Below are 19,793 nucleotides of genomic sequence, written 5' to 3'. Positions count from 1 at the left end.
CTGCAGATCACTGAGGCTGTTCTCAGCGCTCCTGCCTGTGCTTGCCAGCAAAATGGAGGCACCGGCAGCCTGCCCGCAGCTCATCCTCGTAGGTTGGTGCAAAACGCCTGCATGCGCCCTTGTGTGTGGGGGCAAAGTCTGAGGGGTGGCTGTGGCAGGAGCAGGGCAGGGAATGGCTGAGGAGAGGGATAGGGCTTCCAGTGTCCTTCAGAGGAGGGCAGCTGCCAGTGCCATGGTGTGTCCTGCCAGTACTGGAGCTGGGTTTTGGTCAGTGCAGTGGTGGTGCTCCAATGGCAGCCCATGGACATCAAAGCCTCCTTGCCTGCCCTGGGTAAACCTTACTTCTGCCCACACCTGATCAGGGGTGCAGAATGCTGGGCATCTGTTGGCCCACAAAGCAGAAGTGATGAGCATCTCTGACAGAAAGCATGAGTCAGGAATGGTCCTCACTGCCTTTGCAGGGAGGCACTGAGCTGCTGGCCCAGAACCACAGCATTGTCCATGACCAAAGTAAACCAGTACCTGGGATCACTGCAGCTGGTACTCTGCTCTGCCAAGGGATTCCTCTGTTCCAACACAGTGAAACCACATCAGTTTAAGAGAGGGCAGGTAGGGAGTTTGACATTGTGCGTGGATTGTGAGTTACTTTGGTCCTCTTGGGCTGGTTCCAAAAGGGATCTGCAGAAGGCTGAAGAAGGAATGACTGCTTCTATGAGGCCACTGATTTTCAGAATGCCAAGGCTAGGACAGTCAGGAAGCTCTATTGAAAGGTTGAGATAGGAATTTTGGCAGGAGGGGTGGGGATTGTGTGGCTCTTACTGGTACTCTGAAGTATTAATCTTAAGCTTTGACAAGATGTGTGTGAGACCAGACTTCAAAGTCATATTGTATTCTGATGAAAATCTTGCTTTTTTCCTCCTTTCCTCTCCTTTACTCTTGACCTCCTTTCAGAGGCTTTTTTTCTGGAGTTAGAAATCTTTTCTGTATAGCTTCCAAAAGCAGGTAGGGATGTTCTTTTGTAAAGAACTAAAGCAAGATTCTCATCTAATTTCAATGGTGTCTTCCTCATGAGGTCAGCAGCATTTGTCCTGCTACAAGTCCCAAGTGTCAGCCCTTCCCTTTACTCTGCCACTTGTAAAAGTCTTGAGATTGAGCACTGAAATTTTAAAATGTGTCACTTCTCTTGTTAAAATTTAAGATGCTCAGAAGTGCACAGCAGTTCTAGAAGATGTGATGGAAAGGTTGTTTCACCTCCTCTGCTCCTGAGTCACTGGCTGTTGAGCATGTTCTGCCTAGGCTTAAGAAATTCCTAGGTCTCTTTAACTAGCAAAGCTGAAGTACCTCATAAAAATATAGTAGAGAAACTATTGAGTATTGTTTTGCTGCTGAATCTGTTTTGGTTTTCTTGTTCAGCTTCATGTTTTTGAAATGCCCTGAGAAACTCAAATCCAGGGTACTAAGAAAAAAGCAAAAGAGGTTTATGGCTCCAGAAACTGCTGTTCCAAAAAAAAAAAAGCAGTAAATTTAGTGACACTCACATTTCAAGTTAAGGTCTCATTGTTTGCCAGCCTGCTGGGCTAAGAAAGTTTTTAACTGATGATATTCAAGCCCACAAATCTAACCACAGGGTGGTTCAGAAGCAACAGCCAGAAGAGAGAGATGTGCTGGCTGAAGAGACCGGATGTTCCTGAACTTCTGAGGCTCTTGAGTGTGTGGCACAGACTTAAGTCCCAGTCTGGCCATGGAAGGAGGGGTTGAGGGAGTGATGTATTTTTGTAGGGAGGTTTTACAGAAAATCAATCCACTTTTATGCTTTTTGTTCCAAGTCCCAAAAGAAGAAGGGCTTTTGTTTGTTAATTTAAGTGCCATGACGATGTTGATGGAGTTGAAGACCTGAGAAACACACCTGGCTTCTGCATGACTTCATGAAGCTTCCTTGCCCAGGCCAGCTGGAGAGTAAACTTGATGAAGTCACCTGGTCTTGGAGAAATTAAGTTGGCTTTCCAGGGCCTTCTCTGGCTCAGGGTTTCTCTGAGCTGGGCCTGCTTACACATTTACTGGGGCAGCAGGGCTGCAATGGAGTCTGAAGGTGAGGGCTTATGTGGGGCTGAGACACAACAGCTCTGCAGGGGAGGTAGCCTGGGTCTCTCACTGCCCTCCTGGGTAATCACTGAACGTTCTGTGAGAGGCTTTAATCCCGAAGATTGACCTGTTTTCTCAGTAATTACACGTCCTGGAGCTCTGGCATGGTGACGCCGTGGGGTTGCTGGAAGTGAGCAGATTTGGTGGGCTCCATGCTGTGCCCGGTCTGCCTGCAGCAGCAGGGAGCTCCTGGCTCATCTTTTGGAGCCAGTGGCATGCTGAAGCTCCATGCTGATCCAGAAGATGTTCCTTTTTTCACTGTGCACTGTGTGGGGTCTCCTCCAGCAGTGGCAGCTCTGCTGAGAGCTGGGGTGGTCAGCACTGCAGGGAGAGGGGAACTGTCAGCCCATGTGGGACACCCCATGGAGCCTCTGAGGAGGGGAGTGCTTCTTGGGGACATTGGCAGAAGAAAACAAGGTCCCTGCTGAGTCTGCTGGCCACACTGAAGTGATTGGAAGAGAAGAACATGTTTCTCTCTGCAGCTTCGTGCAAATGAGCGGTGGAAATACTCTGCCTGAATATGTATGCCTGACTGGCTAACTGGAAAATGTTACTTTTTAATTACTAATAGACTGCTAATTTCAACTCCTCTAAGCAAACAGAGTGCTGGGGCTAAACAAGTCGAAGTGTATTGACCAGCTTGCAGAGTGGCAGACACGTGAGAATAACTGCATAAAGCTGTCCTGGAGTTGTGATCTGGAAGAAAGCAAACCTGTGCTGTGTGAAGAGCAGGAGCAACCAGCTTTTCTTTCAGTTTGCCTCCATCCTGGGGTTTTGTAACCATTGGCACGTCTACAATGCATGTTTTGAAGGCTGCTACATCTTGCTTTCCTCATTCTTCCTCCAGCTGCAGCAGCCAGATGCAGACCTGGGTAGGGGGACAGAATTGGACCCCCTGCCCAAGAGGTGGATGTGAATCACAGGGGGCTGCTGCTGAGTAGCTACTCTGCCATAAGGTGCTCTCCCTTGCCATGGTGCTGCTGCATTTCCATACAGGGTTTGGCAGCCTGCAGAGGCTGTGTCTCAGGGGATCACACTCCTCTGGGCAGAAATCAAGGGCAATCCTGCTATGGCTGCAGCCCGTGCTCACTCAGGCTGTCACTGCTGCTCAGGCCGTCACCACTTGTGTGTTTTTGCCTCTGCTTTTCACCTCACTTGGTCATAGCAAATGAGAAGCTGACACAACTCCAGTGGCTGATCACACTGCTGGATGACCACATTGGCTTTTGCATGCTGACAGCAGGGCCCCCTCAGGCAGGTGTGTCTCAAATCCCTCTCCTCTCTTCCCACAGAGGCCGGGTTTGCCGTCACCGCCATCTCCCGCACCCCAGGTGTCACCTACAATGAGTCCTTCGACCTGCAGTGCATCATCAAGCCCCACTACCCATCCTGGGTGCCGGTGTCGGTGACGTGGCGCTTCCAGCCAGCGGGCAGCACCGAGTTCCACGACCTGGTCACCTTCACGCGCGACGGCGGCGTCCAGTGGGGCGACAGGGCCGCGGCCTTCCGCACGCGCACCGCCATCGAGAAGGCCGAGTCCAGCAACAACGTGCGCCTGAGCATCAGCCGGGCCAGCGACACCGAGGCCGGCAAGTACCAGTGCGTGGCTGAGCTCTGGAGGAAGAACTACAACAGCAGCTGGACCAGGCTGGCGGACAGGACCTCCAACCTGCTGGAAATCAGGGTCCTGCGGCCAGGTAAGTGCTGAGGGTGTGTGGAGGGGGGTGAGGGGATGGGGTATTCTCAGAGTCTCTGTGGTCAGGATGACCCTGGAATGTGTTAGAGTCTCTTTTCCCAGCCTGGTAGCCAAAGGAGTCAGGATTCTTCTATTCTTGTTCTCAACGTTGTTTATTTGCTGTGAGCTATAACATTCTTTCTCCTACCCGCCGGGGTTTGTCTGGCAGGTCAGGTTGAGGCACACTGACCACTTCAGAGGCAGTTTTATCTTTTTATACTAAAAACTACATGTACATTATTTACAATAATTTTCCAATACCTGTCACCTATGTTAGACAGTGTGTTTCTACTCTAAACCAATCCAGAAGTGCCACCATCACCCAGAAGATGGAGGCTAAGAAGAATAAAGAAGGACAAGACACACCCAAATCCCTCCATCTTGGCTTCTGGACTCCCATTCTAAAAACTCAAAATTCTGCTTTTCTATCTTGTAACAAACTAACTATCATTCTACTTAAACTTTCCTGGATTGTGCATCCTCATATAAAGTTGGTAATTGTTTTTTCTAAGGGCTAAAATCGAAGGTACAGGTGGTTTTAGCTCTGTGCCACCTCCATTTATCAGTGCAGACTTGGAAAAGAGAGGAGAAGAATAGGGCAAACAGGATCAAAGAGAGAGATGTGTTGCCACCAAAGCTGCCCATGCACCATAGGTGGGTGCTGCAGCTCTGATCCAATAACTGGGTGCATCTCTCATTGTGCTGGAGGCACCTTCAAAAACAGATGGTGATCAAAGTGTCTGATTTTCATCCTCACCAGAAATTGAGTCCTTTTGGCCGAAATTGAGTCCTTTTGGCCACAACCATGGGTGCCCACACAGAGTGTGCAACAGATAAGCAACAGGCACCTGGCATGGCAGGGGCAGTCAGAACACCTACATGGTGCTGTCCCTGTACTGGAGTGAGTGAGGGGCCTTCTGTAGGCCTTGTCACTGATATATTGGTGGTGTCCCTATTGTGCATGGAAAGTGCAAACGTATGTGGCCATGGTAGCTGTGGGCTGTTGCTGAGCTGAATGGTGTACTGCTGTCTTGGCCTTAGGGATGGAGCTGGTCTCTGGAGTGAGGCTTTTAACACCTTCAAGACTGTTTGCTCAGGTCCTTGCTGCATGTGAGTTCTTTTGTGTTCCTGTGCAGAAGGACGCCTTCCTAGGGTCTCTGCTGGTTGGGCTTTGTGTTTTTCCCATCAGTATCCCTCTTCATAATCCCTCCACCTTCCACAACCCTGTCTTTAGACAACTCATGGGATGCTATGAGCTCGAGCCACCTCATGAACTCGCCATCATTTTTCTTCCCTCTCTCTCCCTTGCCCTCATCTCCAGGTTAATCTTCTCCATTTATCTTGATTATGCTGCCTTGTAATACATGTTTTACTGCTTGCAAGGTCGAGTTGGTGATGTTCATCATTTTAGCTTACTTCCTTAGGAAGCAGTGGTGAATGGATGTGGTCCCTGGAGTAACACGCTTCTTCACAGCCCCATGCATGCCTATCTGTGTGTGAGACAGAGAGGGAAAGAGAAATCCTTGATAACAGCTTTAGGAAGAGAGCCTGTGTGTCACAGCTCAGGGTGGCAGGCAGCTCAGTTAAACCATGCTCTGGCAGCAGTAACACTCAAGTGATGCCTTAACAGAACAAGTTGTCCAGGTCTCCATGGTTTCACCTCTCCCTGTCTCCCAGCTGCTCAGCAAATGACTCCAAAATAAATCTTAGCTGTCAGTTCAGTGAGCCTTGCATACTGTTTGAGGCTTTATGGCTCACAAGTGGGGATGGAAGAGAAGAGAGGCTCCTCAGAGCTCTCCCAGCACCATGGCTGCACCCTCCCTGAATTTTGTTACTGTGTCCCAGGCAGCCTCCTGGAGCGGGTGGTTGATGTTCTCCATGAATGAAATGTTGGCAGTCAGACCAGGGACTGCTCTGGTTCTCTCAGAGAACCTGTTGTTTCTTTCTTGGTGAGCTCTTCTTGCAGCAGAAGGGGAAGAATAATAAGTTCACACCAGCTGCTTTCTGAAACCAAAGCTGGCAGGAGACCATGCACAGTAGTCAGTGTGAACTAGAAGTGATCCCCATGTGCAGGAGTGGAGATTTAATTTGTGTTTGGGGCTCTCCTTCTGCTGTGGTATCTGGTCTGGGTCTGAAAACTTGGGTCTGTCATCCCCAAGGCCATAATCCCTTTCCCCTGAGGGTTCACCACCATTTTCCCATCTGGAGACATTGCTTTGCCCTTTGCCTTGCCCCTTTCCAGGTTGAGAAGAGCATCCAGCATGCAAGGCTTAGTGAGCTAATATTTGAGAGATCCATCAGGATTAGCTGTGTCCTGTCCTTGGAGAGGACATGTGTGGTGGCTCCCTGGCACTTACAGTTTCCTTGGGTTTTAGGGGAAGCAGAGGTACCTTTTAGGGGAAGCAGGGGATTTCTGTTGAATCCAAGTGGCCCTGGAAACGTTTGGATTCAGGCTGAGCTCTCAGTGCTCACTGAGATGCCAGCTGACCTCACTGTTCCCTGCCCCCTTTCCTGCACAGCTCAGAGGGGACACAGCACTCGGGCTCTGGGTCCTGCCTGAGGGAGGAAGGTGGTAGATAGCTTCAGACAGGTCAAGGGGAAGACCCAAGGGCTGTCAGGCAGGCTCTGTTCCCATCTCCTCCTTGGATCTTGCCTCTCCCTGCCAGGTGTCCAGGGATGAGACAGCAGGCACTGTCTGGGAGCAGTGCCTGTCCATGTGGTCTGCAGGACTCAGACAAGGGCAGCAGACAGTGCACAACAGGGGCTGTGCTGCAATCTGGGCAGGCTTGGGTGTCTGCAGAGTGCTCTCTCTTTTGGCAAGGAGGCTTGGGGCAGATTTGTGCTGGTGTATTAAATTGCCGTTGTCACTGTGTGTGTTACTGCACTTATCATTCCCCTGCAGCACAGACGAGGGGGTGATTCAGCAAAGTCCTGGGTCTGAGTGCTGGAGAGTGTGTCTGGCAACAGCAGAGTAAGAAAGCAGGGCTCTCACACAACACCCCCACTCTCAGAGCACCTTCTCACCCCTTTCATGCTCATGCAGCTCCCCACCCCTCCATCCTTGTATTGTCCCCTGTCCTGTTCCTTCGTGACTAAATCTGGATCGGGCGCTCAGGGAGAAGCTGCAATCGCCTCTATAAATCTGTCCTCTTGCTGCTGGGATTTTGACAGTAATGAACATGGGAGGAGGGATGGCAGGGGATGATAACTGAGCAGACTCCAGGGGTGCTGGGCTCCTCACTGCTTTTTTGCAAGCCAGTCTACAGCAGATTGATTGACCTGGGAGCCGTCGAGCAAACAAGGCAGTCATGCTCTTCATTAGAGCATTAATTATCTTCCAGAGGCTCTCCAGGGGCTGCTTCTTAAAGTTTGGTTTATTAGGAGCTGTCAAGTTGAAACCATCATGGAGTGGGGGATGGAGGCTTGTCAGGCTGGCCTTGGAGGAGCTGGAGGTGGTTTCTTCCTGAACCTTACTTTAGCAGTGGGGTGAGCCAGAGCTGTGCTCTCCCTCAAGCCCTTCCTTGAGGTGGGTGCAGAGCCCTGTGCTGCTTTTCTGCTTTCCACAGGAAACCAGAGAGTGGCTGTGCTGGGCTAGCAATGGTCAGAGAAACCTAACAAGTGGAGAATGAAGGACTCTTACCTCTTGGTCCAAGCCCATCCATGGCAGCCACAGGGAAGACTGATCAGTCTCACGCTCCTCCTTTTCTCTGAAGGCTCAGTGAGCAGCCAGGCAGTGGATGGTTGTGACTGTGCAGGCTTAGGATGCTGGGAAGATGAGGAGGGCATGAGGCAGAGGGGAACTGGAAAAGGAGGCTGCTTTATAGCACACTTAATGCTGGGAGAGGAGGACTGATTTTCAAATAATTAACCAGCAAGACATTTGTGGAGTACAGTGAGAAACTTCCCTTAACTCAGATATTACTGTTAATGCCTTTATTCCATCTCATCTTAGTAATTCTTAGTCATTTCAGTGTTTAAGGAATTCTGTCATGGATGGATGTAAAAAATGCCTTTTCTACTTCAGATGGCCAGTGGAATACTGACCAGACTCTTGAGTGGGGGCTCAAACAAGTGTTTTCAAAGGCCACAAAGTCTCTGCTTGAACCTGACACTTCTTGCTTCTGGCAGCATCCAGCAATAAAGTTAAGCAAGCAGAGTTAATGAGCTGGAAACTTCCTTACAGAAGTGAAGTCTGGAAACTGAAGTTTGCTGCTTGCTTGATCCCAGAGTGGTTTTGCTCTGTGGAACAGCACTGCTTCCCTGCTTTACAGCTGCCTGCTCCATCTGGCAAATGGTTGTACTCCTGCTTGAGTGCTGAAGGAGTTCAGCAAGAGCTCAGAAGAGAGGGGCCTGTTCCTCAGCAGCAGTGGCTGTGGCACAGAGCAGCCTCCTCTTCCCTGGGTGCTCGAGGTTTTGCTCCTTTCCCTTCACTGCCAGTGGGGTAAGAGCTGCTGTTCCTCCTCAGAGCTGCTGCTCCTTCCTTCCAGCACACTGAACACACGAAGTGCAGGGGCTCAGTGTTGCATGACCCAGAGCTGTCCCCTTGCATGGACCTGCATTAGTGACCCAGCTGGAGCCCTTTTTCTTCTGCAGATAGCAGAGGTAGGGTTGATTCTCCTACCTTGTACCCCAGGTAATCTCCTACTCCTGCTCTGTTGCTCTGTTGCCACACTTGCCAGCTCCTCTGGGACAGATTCTCCACTGTCATCACTTCCTTGGCATAGTCATTTATCCCAGGCCAGCACCCCAGGGTGCTTTTTCTCTACATTAGCCATCACTCCCTCCTCCAAACATCCCTGTCCTCCCAGGTGGAAGCAGCAGGGGAGGGAGCTCGTGCTGGATGTGCTGCTGCATTCCTGATGCTGTACTGGGGATGATGGCACTGGCTTGTGGGGTCAGAGCTGTGACTCACCTCTCCCTGCATTTGTTTTCCTTCTGGGAGTGGTGCTGCTTGGCTCCTCTGCAGGTTTGCCTGTGAGAGCCTTCTCTAAGAGCCAGGTGTGTTGAGATGATTGCAGCCAGTTATGTTCAAGGTTTCTCTTGGGACTCCAGCCTGGAAAATGCACCCAGGGGCGTGACCTGAGAAGTTGAACTTTAAGTGGGTGAAGCATCTTGGATGCACTACACAAGGGTGAGGAGTGTGGGAATGCATCCTTGCACCTAGTGGGACCTTAACCTGACTCAGCCTGCTCTGTGTGTGCCCACTGATCTTAGGGCAGGCAGTCTTTCTTTTCAGCCCCCTGACAAGACTGACAGTGCCAGGAGACCTGGGCCATATCCAGGCTATGCTGCTCTCTTCAGATTAGCTCTCTCCATGGTTACTTTGTAGATCCAAATTTTTCACTTCCATTTCAGAGTACTCTCTGCTTTCTGTCTTTGATATCTCCTGAGCAGTTTTCCACTCCTGTTTGCAGCGTGGATGTACAAAACCATGGTGTCAGCCTGTTTGCAGTCTGTGCACATGCACCTTCTTTGATGTTGTCTTGAACAGCTTCTCTCTCTCCACACACTTTAGCTTCTCATCGATTCTCTGTTTGCTTTCCTTGGACTAAAACATTCTGCTGTGAGCAGTACTTAGATGGTGTCCAGCTCTAAAGCTTTGTACCTCCTCCTGCCCTTGAAGATCTCAAAAGCAGAGTCAGCAGGGGCAGCCCTTGAGGGAGAGGGAGATTTGAGGTGATGAGCAGCTTTGCAGCCAGGTGCTGACCACTCTTGTCCTGCCCCAGTCTCTGCACAGAGCCCCAGCTCTCCGTGAGGTGAGTGGCCTTGGGGCCAGCAGGCTCAGTGCTTCAGCAGCACAATATTGCTCTTGCTGCCCTCTCAGCCCTCCAGGCAGAGCAGTGCCCAGCCCAGGGGTCCCTCCCCATATGCCCAAGCAACACCTTTGGCAGTCCACCCCTGTACATGGCACCTGCACCATTTTTCTGTGCTCTGTATCCTGAGGAATGCTTCTCCTGGCATGAGAAACTGCATGTTCTGACCTTGGTCAAAGAATGAATTCCTGGGTTCACTGAGCCTGAGATCTGCTTCCTTACAGCAAAATGGCTGCAAATATGCTGAACCTGTGGCTCAGGTTCTTTTATTTTAACATATGTATGTCTACATAAAAGTTTTCTCTTAAGGCCATCTTATTTTCTTAAATAGGCATTTGGGATGCTGCTAAAGAAAATTACTGTAGTGTTCCTTGTCCCAATTAACAGAGAAGCAGGGAGTTCAGATGGTGATGGATCTGTAGCCCATTATGCTGAAATATGTCCTTACTCCTTAAGAAGTTCAAGAATACAATTTCTTCAGAAATGACAGATGGCTCATTTCGCTGGGTTGTTCTTCCAGCAGTAGTTGTACTCACTAGTTATGGAAGCAGCATCATCCATGAGCATTCAGTTTTGGAGAAATGGTACCTTCAGCTGCAATTTAATGTTGCCATTCCCAGGATGTGGTAATAGTGGCTCCCAGGTGGGAAGTCAACTCGTGCAGGTGGAGCTGACCTGGCACTTTGCTGCCCAGAAGGAGGTGATCTTCATCCCCAGTGTGGGCTGCTGGCTGCATGGTCCTGTCCCATTCCTTGTGCTGGCACAGGCGCTGCTGTGCCACAGTTCAGTTTAGTACACCTGCACAAAGCTAGCCCAGAGGATGGGAACAGTTAAAGGTGAGTGGAGTGAGCTAATGCTTAAATGAATTCAGCTGGGTCCTTCTCAGGGGACTTCTCTTTGCATGGAGAGCAGCACCTGACACTGGCAGGGCTGGTGTGCCAGTATCCAAAATATCTCCTGATCCTGCCTGAGGTCTGTCTGGAGAGCTTGCTCTCTGTGTGGCAAGAAATGACATTTCACACCACCCTAGGCAGCTCATCTCTGCCTGCCCAGCACTCAGATATTCAGCAGGAGCTGCTGAAAATGGCCAAGTTCACACAGCGTGTGCGAAAGTCAGCCCTGCACTACAGGGTGCCGTTGTGCTCTGAGTGTACAACTGCACAAAACTGCAAAGTTGTTTTGTGAGGGAAGAAATATCTCAGGAAATCCAGCCTCCAGCATGGCATGGGAGCTGGAGTGTGGTGCTGCTGTGTGTGTTACAACTTGCTCTTTGAGTGTATTTAATTACTTTTTTTTCCTAATTGACGGAGCACTCCTTTGTTTGAAATCTTTCTGACGAGGAGTTGATTAAATATCTCTGTATGTTGTTTTTTTATTTCTTTATCTGCAGTGTAGCTTGGTAGTGAATTTATCTTCCAGTGATCCTATCTCCATATTTTAATTTACAAGTGATCAGTGAGCTGTGTATTGTTTTGTGACAGCAGGCACAACTCATGCTGGGAATCTTTTATTCCTCCCTCCCCTCTTCTCTCTGGTGCAGAACTTTTATGTGCATTTCAGGCTTTTGCAGGAAAGTTTCTGGTTTTAGGTTTGTGAGGCATTTTGCTTTGGGGGGGGTACATTTGTTTCTTGCTGTTCTTTACACTGACATGGTTTCTGTTTCTTGGGGAAAGCCTTGTTTTTTCCAGGCCAGTGGTACATCCCAGCTGGTGGTCTCTGCCTTAGCCTTGGCTGGACCTGGGAGGCTGTGAGCTTCCCAGCTTTTTCCATCCTTGCCTTTCCTGTATGTGCTGGCAGATGTATGGCTTCTGGGCTTCAAAAAGCCTTTCTGGGTCACACATGCATTCATTCCTCCCCAAGGCCCCACTTGGTTACCTGCTGGTTTGTTGGCTGCTCCACAGGCTCTGCCACGGCTGGTAATGCCAGGCTGCTCCCTAGCCAAGCACATGTCCTTGTCACTGCCTGCAGTCTTCACATGCAGAGATGGACTTGAGCTGCTCCCCCAGATGGGTCTGCAGTCTGACTGTGCTGCTTTTGGGGAGGGGCAGGGCATGGGGCCACTTGTGGGAACTCTGGGATGATCAGGCTTCTTGGGGCTGGAGCTGGTGGGAGTGCAGATGGGCAAGGGGATCCACCCTAGGGCTTGAGGAGAGGTGCCTGTTCTGCTTTGCCACAGCACCCTCTGGCACCATTTTGAGAGCATCAAACTCCACTCCCCAGGCTGCAGTAGCAGAGTTTCCTTCAGTCCTGTGCCTGTGCTTGGGGCTGAGTGCTGGGCAGGGCTGTTGGACAGGTGATGGTCAGCACGGACGTGCGCAGCTACTGAAACACCCGGCTGGTCTTGCTGCAGCAGCAGCTGCTGTGAGCCTGGGGAGTGTCTGGGCTGCCTGCTGGGCTGTGGACTGCACAGCAACTTGCTGAACATGTTGAAATGCAGGTCACTTGGTGGTGAGAGTCACAGCCTCAGCTCTTTTGTCTGACCACATGGGAAGGGGCTGAAGCTGAGCCTTCCTCAGGAAAGGGTTAACGCTGTCTTTCCTTCCCACAGAGCTGCTCTCCCAGTAATTCAATCATGTCAGCCTGTTTGCAGGCAATAATTCATTGTTATAGGAACACTACAGTAAAGTGACAAGTTAATAATGGCAGTAATAATGGCAGGCAAAGTCTAATGCTATTTCCCTTTCTGCTGCTCCTGTTGCACCAGCAGCCTCCCATGTTGGCTAATGCAATTTGCAACCTCACTAATCCAGTTTCAGGAGGAATTGTGTTCAGTTAGAAGAGAATAGCTGGAGTTGGGAGCTGTGCTGCCATGTTCCTGCCTTCTCTGGGGAGGCTGCCCCAGTGCTGGAAGCCTTTGTCTTTACTTTGCTGTGATTTCTGTGCTGTGGTTAAGCTTAATGAGCACAGTCCTCCTAGGAGCATCTTGTTTTCTTCCCTTCTGCAAATGCCTTTCTTCTGATGCCTCCTCTCCAAAAGGACTTGCACATGTTTCCCTTTTGAAGGTTGGTTTGATTTCAGCTAACCTAATAAACGTGAGTCACCTGGCTCTTGCCATGCTGAATCAGTAGGCTGGCGTGTACTTGCTTGACTCTGTTCAGTCCTTAAAGCAGGAGTCCTTGCAGTGTCTGGGGAGCTGGAGGAGGCTCCTCAGCCCTGCTTTGTGGAAGGGAGAAGAGCTGGCAGGGGTCTGAATGTCAGTACATGTCTAAGCCTGTGGCAGTAACCTGCACACTGGTCTCTTGAATCCCAGGCAAACATCCTCCTGGAGGAATTCAGGCTTTTCAGGCCCTAGTGAGGGACATTATGAAGCACCTCTAGGATGTGACCACAGGCTGAGGGGATGGCTGAGTTTGTGCCCAAGGCCTGGCCAGTACCCTTCAGGGCTGTACACTGAGTGTGCTGGGGAGAGAGGGGCTCCTTGTAGAAGTCACCATGGGGCTGTGATGCTGGAAAAGAATCTCTCCTGACTGGCCTGCTAAACCCACTGTGTGGTGTTAAAGCAGGGCTGGGCTCAGGTTGGGCTGGCCTCATTTCTGCTCCCCCTGCACACACACCTCAGCACAGTGAAATCTCGGTGGAGGCTTTTAAAATTAGGACATTTCCCCAGAAAACTTTTTGCAACATTTCATCAGTTCTTTCCAAGCAAAAGGGTTCTCTGGAGGAGCTCTCCCCAGCGAGCAGCAACCTCCAAAGTGGGACACTGCCTCCCTGCTGTGGTGCCAGGGCTTTCTGGGGACTCTCTGGGATGTGGTGGCCATCCTCCTGCCCACCCTCCTGTGCCACAGCTGCTGTTCATGCAGGGCTGGCCCCTTCCTCAGTGGATGGCCCCCTCCTCCTTTGCTGCAGGGGCAACATTCTGGGGTTTTGTGTGGGGCTGTTTTGAGGAAATGGTATCTTCATCTGCTTTTAAACATTGCCATTCCCAGGACTTGGTAATTGTGGCTCCCAGGTGGGAAGTAAACTCCTGCTGTTGTGTTTTCTTGCTGCCTACAAGGCAAAATGATGTAAGGTGTTTGAGACGGAGCATCATCTTATCACAGCATTTTTAGGTACAGGTTGCAAAGTGCTTTGCTAAAGGTAAGTGTTGTAACCCCAGCTTGATGATTAGGAAACAGAGGGGAGGGAGCCAAGAGGCAGCAAGTCAGCAGAAAAACCATGAATCACTTCACTGTCTCAGCCCTCCTCCTCTGATGACTGCTCTCCGTTCCCCCAAATATTTGTATAACTATGCTTACCACATGCTCAGCTTGAGGAGCCTGCTTGATGGTGTGGAGAAAACATCTACTACATATCAGCTTGTAGAGGATCTGGCTGTGTCATAGCTCACTGGGGTTGTAAGGTGTGTCTGACCTGAGGTCCCAGCCAGAGGTGCAAGCTCTGAGGACCAGAAGCTGCCGCATCTTGAAATAATGATTAAAAAAAAACTAAGAGGTTTCTAACCATGACTTGTTGCCAGTGTAAATTGAAAGCCTTAATAGCATATGTAGGGCCAATTACAGTACATTAAGGTACAATATCCTCTTTACTGGCACTCTCCAGGGAGCCAGGAGACATTGTGGCAACAAGGATTATGGTTTGCAGATGATATGCACAATAACTTCACCTAGACACAGGCACCTGTTCGTCTCACAGAGCAGATGTTTGGGAGGCTGTTAAGAGAGCATCAGCCTCTTGACAGCCAGCAGAAAATGCTGGGTAACTGTGTCTGTTCACAGTGCTGTGCCCACCACCTCTGCTGCCTGGCATGGGGCTGGAGCAGCCCTGCCTCACCTAAACCCCAGCCCCTGGGGCACAGGGCTCAACTCAAGTTTGAAGGCCAAGCCCTTTCCTGGCTCTCTGCCCAGGCAAATCCTCAAGCCAGGAAAGGGAGTTTCCCCCTTGTCAGTAGGGTGAGGTTTCACTGGCTGGGTGCCTGGGGTGTCAGACTTCTTGCAACCTCACTGGTGCACCAGCAGCTACAACCATTTCCATGTCATGGCAACATCTCTAAACGTGACCTGGCAAGCTGCACGTGGCATGGAGAGACTCAGTTTGCACTGGAATAGGCTTACCACCACTATGGGAAGGGATAGATGGACTCCCTGGTGTTGTATTGTGCCATTCCCATTACCCTGGACCACCAATTTCAATATTATCTAGTTTCTGCTTTTTAAATAATTTATCCCAAATGCAGAATGAGCTTTGTGGATTTGTGTATCTGTGAACAGTGGCTGATGGTCAGCCCCATGGCAGAGCAGAAGTGTGAGTTACCCCACAAAGCTTCCCATGTCTTAACCAGGATCTTTCCCTTGAGGATGGGGCTGCCCCAAGGTAATCCTGTGTGTCACAGGATTTCCAGCTTAGCTGTTATCAGCCTGTGGTCCATAAAAGCCCTGAATCACTACTGTAGGATCTGCAAAAGGTAATGAAGAAGAGATGGGTGCCTGTGTGCTATGCAGGAAGCAGCCCCAGGATGTGGAAGCATTTGGCATTCACAGAATTGGAAAAGACTGACAATGTCCTCTCTAATTCTGTGGGAGGGAAACAGAACCTGCACTTGCATCTTCTGGTGTGCCTCCCTTAGGAAAATAATTCATGTCTGATGAAAAGTGCATTGGCAGGGATGTCATTACATATCACTGATACCTCTAATCGAGAGGAAACTTTGTGCACAGTGTTACATGAACCTCTGCAAGAGTATAGTCTGGCAAAGAGAAACCGTGATTCCCTGCCAGGGCTTGCTGCTCCAGCTGGGAGCAGCTGTAGAAGCACTACCTCATCAATATCTTAGGGACTCAGTGCAAATGTGGGCAAATTCCTGACTGCTGGCTGCAGTGCCTGCCAAGGATGGCTTGGAAGGATGGGGGGGTATGTGTGAAATTTAAGATCTCATTTTTGCCAGAGTTAGTAAGATTGCTTCCCCATTTCAGTCAAAAAGATTTCTTCCCAAAGGTTGCATGGGAGCAGGGAAAGCTGCTTAGGGGCCATCTGAGAATCCTTGGATGACCTCAGGGGCCCATGCTGTTTGTACACAGTGACAATTACTGTGATTATGGTCTGGGAACAAGCCCTCACTGCTTCAGTGGAATACATCTGTCATGTACAAGGTAGGTCTGTTGCCCCAAACACTAAGATTAGAATTATTCAGTGTCAGCCATCCTCATTTCATCTCCTGGAGGTGCCATGATGTGGGAAGAGCACTGTGAGGGAGGGGTGCTTGCCTCTCAGCAGCTCTGCTCTGTGTGTACCCTGGCTTTGTGTGTGTGTGTGTGTTGATATTGAGCAACCCACCACACACTGTGTGTGTGTATATACTGCATTTTAATAGATATAGGGCTACTGACTTAACATACACAGTTGCTATAGTAACAAAGGTTTCCGTAGTAACGGTTGCAGAAAATAATCCAGTACCAATTAAAAATAAACTGTTTGGAAAGGGGGCTGGGGGAGAGAGGAAACTGCTGAGAACCACCTTCTCCTTTATTGGTTCATCTCCTAGGGACTTGGAAGATTGATTAATGCTCGAAATAACCGTTCTTAACCAGTGTTGAGCCGAAAAGGTGGGATGAGGGTGGGTGTGTAGCTAAAGCTGTTGTCCTGGAGTGAAACAAAGGGGAAGGAATGTGTCTGGGGTATGGCAGAAATGCAGGAGGGTGACACTGACTCTTTCCATTAGGTTGAAGTCCCTAGGGAAGAAAAACAAGGACATTTCCCCTCCTTTCCTTCCTCCAGTGTGTGCATGCCATACCACAGGCACCAGGCACGGAGTCTTTATTAGCATACTGATTAAAGCCAGGGGCAATGCAGGCTCCAGGGGAATGTCTGATGCGATACAGGATGCCTATCTCAGATGTGATAGCGCAGAAAGCATTGCTGTGGTGGGAGTTCCTCCCATTTGAAGTTGTTTGTGCCCATCCTCTCCCTGGGCACTGTCACTCATCACTTGTGCCGAGGCCCTGGTGCCCAAGGGAAGCTGGAAGCAAAGCATGATGCAAAGCAAGGAGCCCGTGCCTTGGTGAGAGAGAGAGAAGGCAACATTGCTTCCTCACAAACACAGGATGCGTGGGATGTGTTTCCAGGGTGTGGATGGGCACAGGTGCCCTGGCAGCCTTCAGTTGTTTGTGCCTGTGGTGCCACACTTTTGTCGTGCCACTTGTACCCGTGCACTCCTCAAGTTTTATTTAAGAGATTTGCAGCTTGTCAGCAGGAAGGCAGCATTCCCCCTGTCAGAGGGGAGCAGGGGTGTGTCTGGCTGGGTGGGAGCTGTCCTTCTCCCCTGTCTGTGGCTGGCAGGGACTCCAGGGCACACCGAGCACAAGTGTCACAGGAGGGCGCCTTGTGTCCTCCCTGCCAGCAGGAGTGCCCTGGCTTAGGGCTGGGGTGACAGCACAGCGTGAGCACACACTGCAGCAGAGGCTCTGTCTTGTGTTTGTACAGGGAGAGAGGGATTGGGAATCTGTGTGTCTCTCCTTACAGGAACTAGAGCCAATGATTCTGCTGTGTCATCCTCAACACCATGGGACTGCTTAGCTACAGTATGGGAGCCAAGAGAGGTGATGGGCCTGTGGCTTGTCCTAGGCTGTGCAGTTTGTGGTGAACTGGAGCCAGATCTCCTGGCTCCAGGGGGAGCAGAGCTTGCTCCCTGCTGATCCCTTCCAGTCTGGTGCTCTCTGTCCTTTTCCAGTTGTGCCTGCACTTCCTCCCCTAGCTATTGCGTGTCTGTGGGATGTATCTCACTGAGATGGCTGGCATGTGACACCACTGGGGTCTCATTTAATTTGCTTTCTCAGAAGTGGTTTTCTCTGGAACTGGTCAACAGCTCATTGCCCTGAGGTACAAGTGGCATGATTTCACCATGAGAAAAACCACTGAGTTTGGGTGTAGTCATCTTACTAAGTCTGGTGCTTTAGACTACTATGAATTGAAAAGAGTCTTTTAAAGGTCAGACTGTGAAAAAGCAGCCTCTCTTGCTGAGGGAAACAGTGGGAGGATCCAGGAATAGATAGGGTTGAAAGAAGAGATTTGAGAAATGTCTTAAAGGTATGTGGGATCCAAGCAAGAGAGCACTCTCTGGTCCACCCCAAATCTGGTGAATTTCTTTCCTGTGTTAATGACCCACCTCTCTCCATGCTTCTCCATTCCCCTTGCAGTGACCAAGCTGCAGGTGAGCAAGTCGAAGCGCAGCATCACCCTGGTGGAGAATCGGCCCATCCTCCTGAACTGCTCGGTGAAGTCCCAGACCAGCCCCGACTCGCACTTTGCCGTGCTGTGGTACGTGCACAAGCCCTCGGACGCCGACGGGAAGCTCATCCTGAAGACCACGCACAGCTCAGCCTTCGAGTACGGCACCTACGCGGAGGAGGAGGGGCTGCGGGGCCGGCTGCAGTTCGAGCGCTCCGCCTCGGGCGGGCTCTTCAGCCTGACGGTGCAGCGGGCCGAGGTGCGCGACAGCGGCAGCTACTACTGCCACGTGGAGGAGTGGCTGCTCAGCCCCAACCACGCCTGGTACAAGCTGGCAGAGGAGGTGTCGGGCCGCACCGAGGTCACTGTCAAGCAGCCAGGTGGGGACCTCTTGGTACGGCCTGTGAGATTGCCACCCTGTCCTGCCATCCTCATGCCTGCACATCCCTGCCTGGAAGGAGGGTTTTCCCTCCTTTGATTGGTTTTCCCTCCAACCTGAGCTGTTCAGTGTCCCCCACATTAAGGTTGTCCATCCCCCATAACCTGTAGGGCCACTGCATCCAGCCAGCTTTCATTATCCTTCAGAGCATCATGTAGCAAGAGTGTCAGCTTGTGACTTACTGAGAGAGAACCCCTGTGTGTGTGCCTGTCTGGGAAAGCAATTTTATGTCTTGCACACAGTTTAATTTTACTCTGTGCCTGGATCCTGGCAGGCACAGGGAGCCTTGTGTCTTTTCCCTCTGCACATGAGATGGGAATAACACTTAATGAGGTGGAGAGCTGGCTGCCAGGAAAGTAGAAATCTGCTCTGTGGGTGGTTTCTGAGCAGTGGATGACACTGATAAAGGTGAGCTGGTGGAGGAGCTAAATGTAGCCCCCACAAGCTGGGACACAGGGGAGAGGCAGGGAAGAAGGTACTGTCCAGAGCATTGGTACTTCATGAGGAAGCCTGCCTTGTCCTTGCTTGCTCCAGCTGCCTGTGTCTGGAAGATAAAATCCCTCAGGCCAGATGGATATCAGGGCTGGAGTGGGGTATTTAGTGCATTTTCTCTGTCTGGATTTGGCTGGCTAGACACGAGCTCTGTCGACAAGGGTGTGAGAGGGATGTTGGATATCCCAGTGCAGCTTTGCCTGGTCACACACACAGGAAGCACAGCAGGGCATGGCTTGCTCCCAGTGCCAGCTCCTCATTTCTGTCTGCAGAGTCCCAAGATGGTTGAGGGGTGGTCAGGGATGGTGGGCTGTGACTGTCCCCTCCTTTGCATCACCCAGCTCTCTCTGGGAAGTACAGTGCTTCTTGCTTGCTGCAGCAGCGGTACCAGGGAAGTCCAGGCTGGCCCTGGAAAGAATTGTGAGGGATTTGGGAGAGTTGGACACGTCATTTCACATAAAAGCTGCTTCCAGTCACCCTCCCATGTATCAATGAAGTTGTGGAGCACAAACCAGGGACATTCCCGAGGCAGCAAAACACTGCGTGTGACTGTGCCCTCATGCCACTTCTTGTTTTGCAGCGGGGCTTCCCTGTAATCAGCTGTCTGTTCTCTACCTTGCTGGTTTTTTTTCCTTTTTCCACAACAGGGGGCTTACTGGTTGGGGTGTGATGAGGCTACTGCCTCATCCTATGAGGAGAACAAGAAAAAAGTGAGGTGTGATCTCCCTTCATTAGATCTCTGTGCACTTAGGACCTCCCAGGTCCTGGTGGGAGATGGTGGGTTTCCAATTCCCTGAACTAAATGGGTCATTGTTGGTGACTAGCCTGAGATTTTCAGAAGACACTAAAAAACACAAACCTTATTTTTTTCTCCTCCTCTATTATTTTTTTTTGTCCTTTCTTTTCTCCATAATTTTTTCCTCTACTTCCTTATTTCTTCCATCACACCCCAGGATTGTGGCTATGCATGAAAGGCTTGTGGGGTGACAAAGCGCCCTTGCAGCCTTTGGTC

General features: G+C 50.5%; 1 protein-coding gene across 3 annotated transcripts in view; it reads left to right on the top strand.

Annotated features, from left to right (window-relative positions):
* Positions 1-19,793, top strand: part of IGSF3 (immunoglobulin superfamily member 3) — a 92,313-nt gene that overhangs the window by 63,820 nt on the left and 8,700 nt on the right. For all 3 annotated transcript variants that reach the window (XM_064727436.1, XM_064727418.1, XM_064727428.1), the window contains 2 exons: positions 3,435-3,839; positions 17,820-18,230. In XM_064727436.1, coding sequence (XP_064583506.1) covers positions 3,435-3,839; positions 17,820-18,230 — 816 coding nt within the window. The remainder of the gene's footprint in view (positions 1-3,434; positions 3,840-17,819; positions 18,231-19,793) is intronic.

Source organism: Zonotrichia leucophrys, chromosome 1 (genome assembly GCF_028769735.1).
Source record: "Zonotrichia leucophrys gambelii isolate GWCS_2022_RI chromosome 1, RI_Zleu_2.0, whole genome shotgun sequence".
Classification (NCBI taxonomy): domain Eukaryota; kingdom Metazoa; phylum Chordata; class Aves; order Passeriformes; family Passerellidae; genus Zonotrichia; species Zonotrichia leucophrys.
The sequence above is the reverse complement of the archived record's forward strand: the minus strand, read 5'-3'. Positions and strand labels throughout refer to the sequence as shown.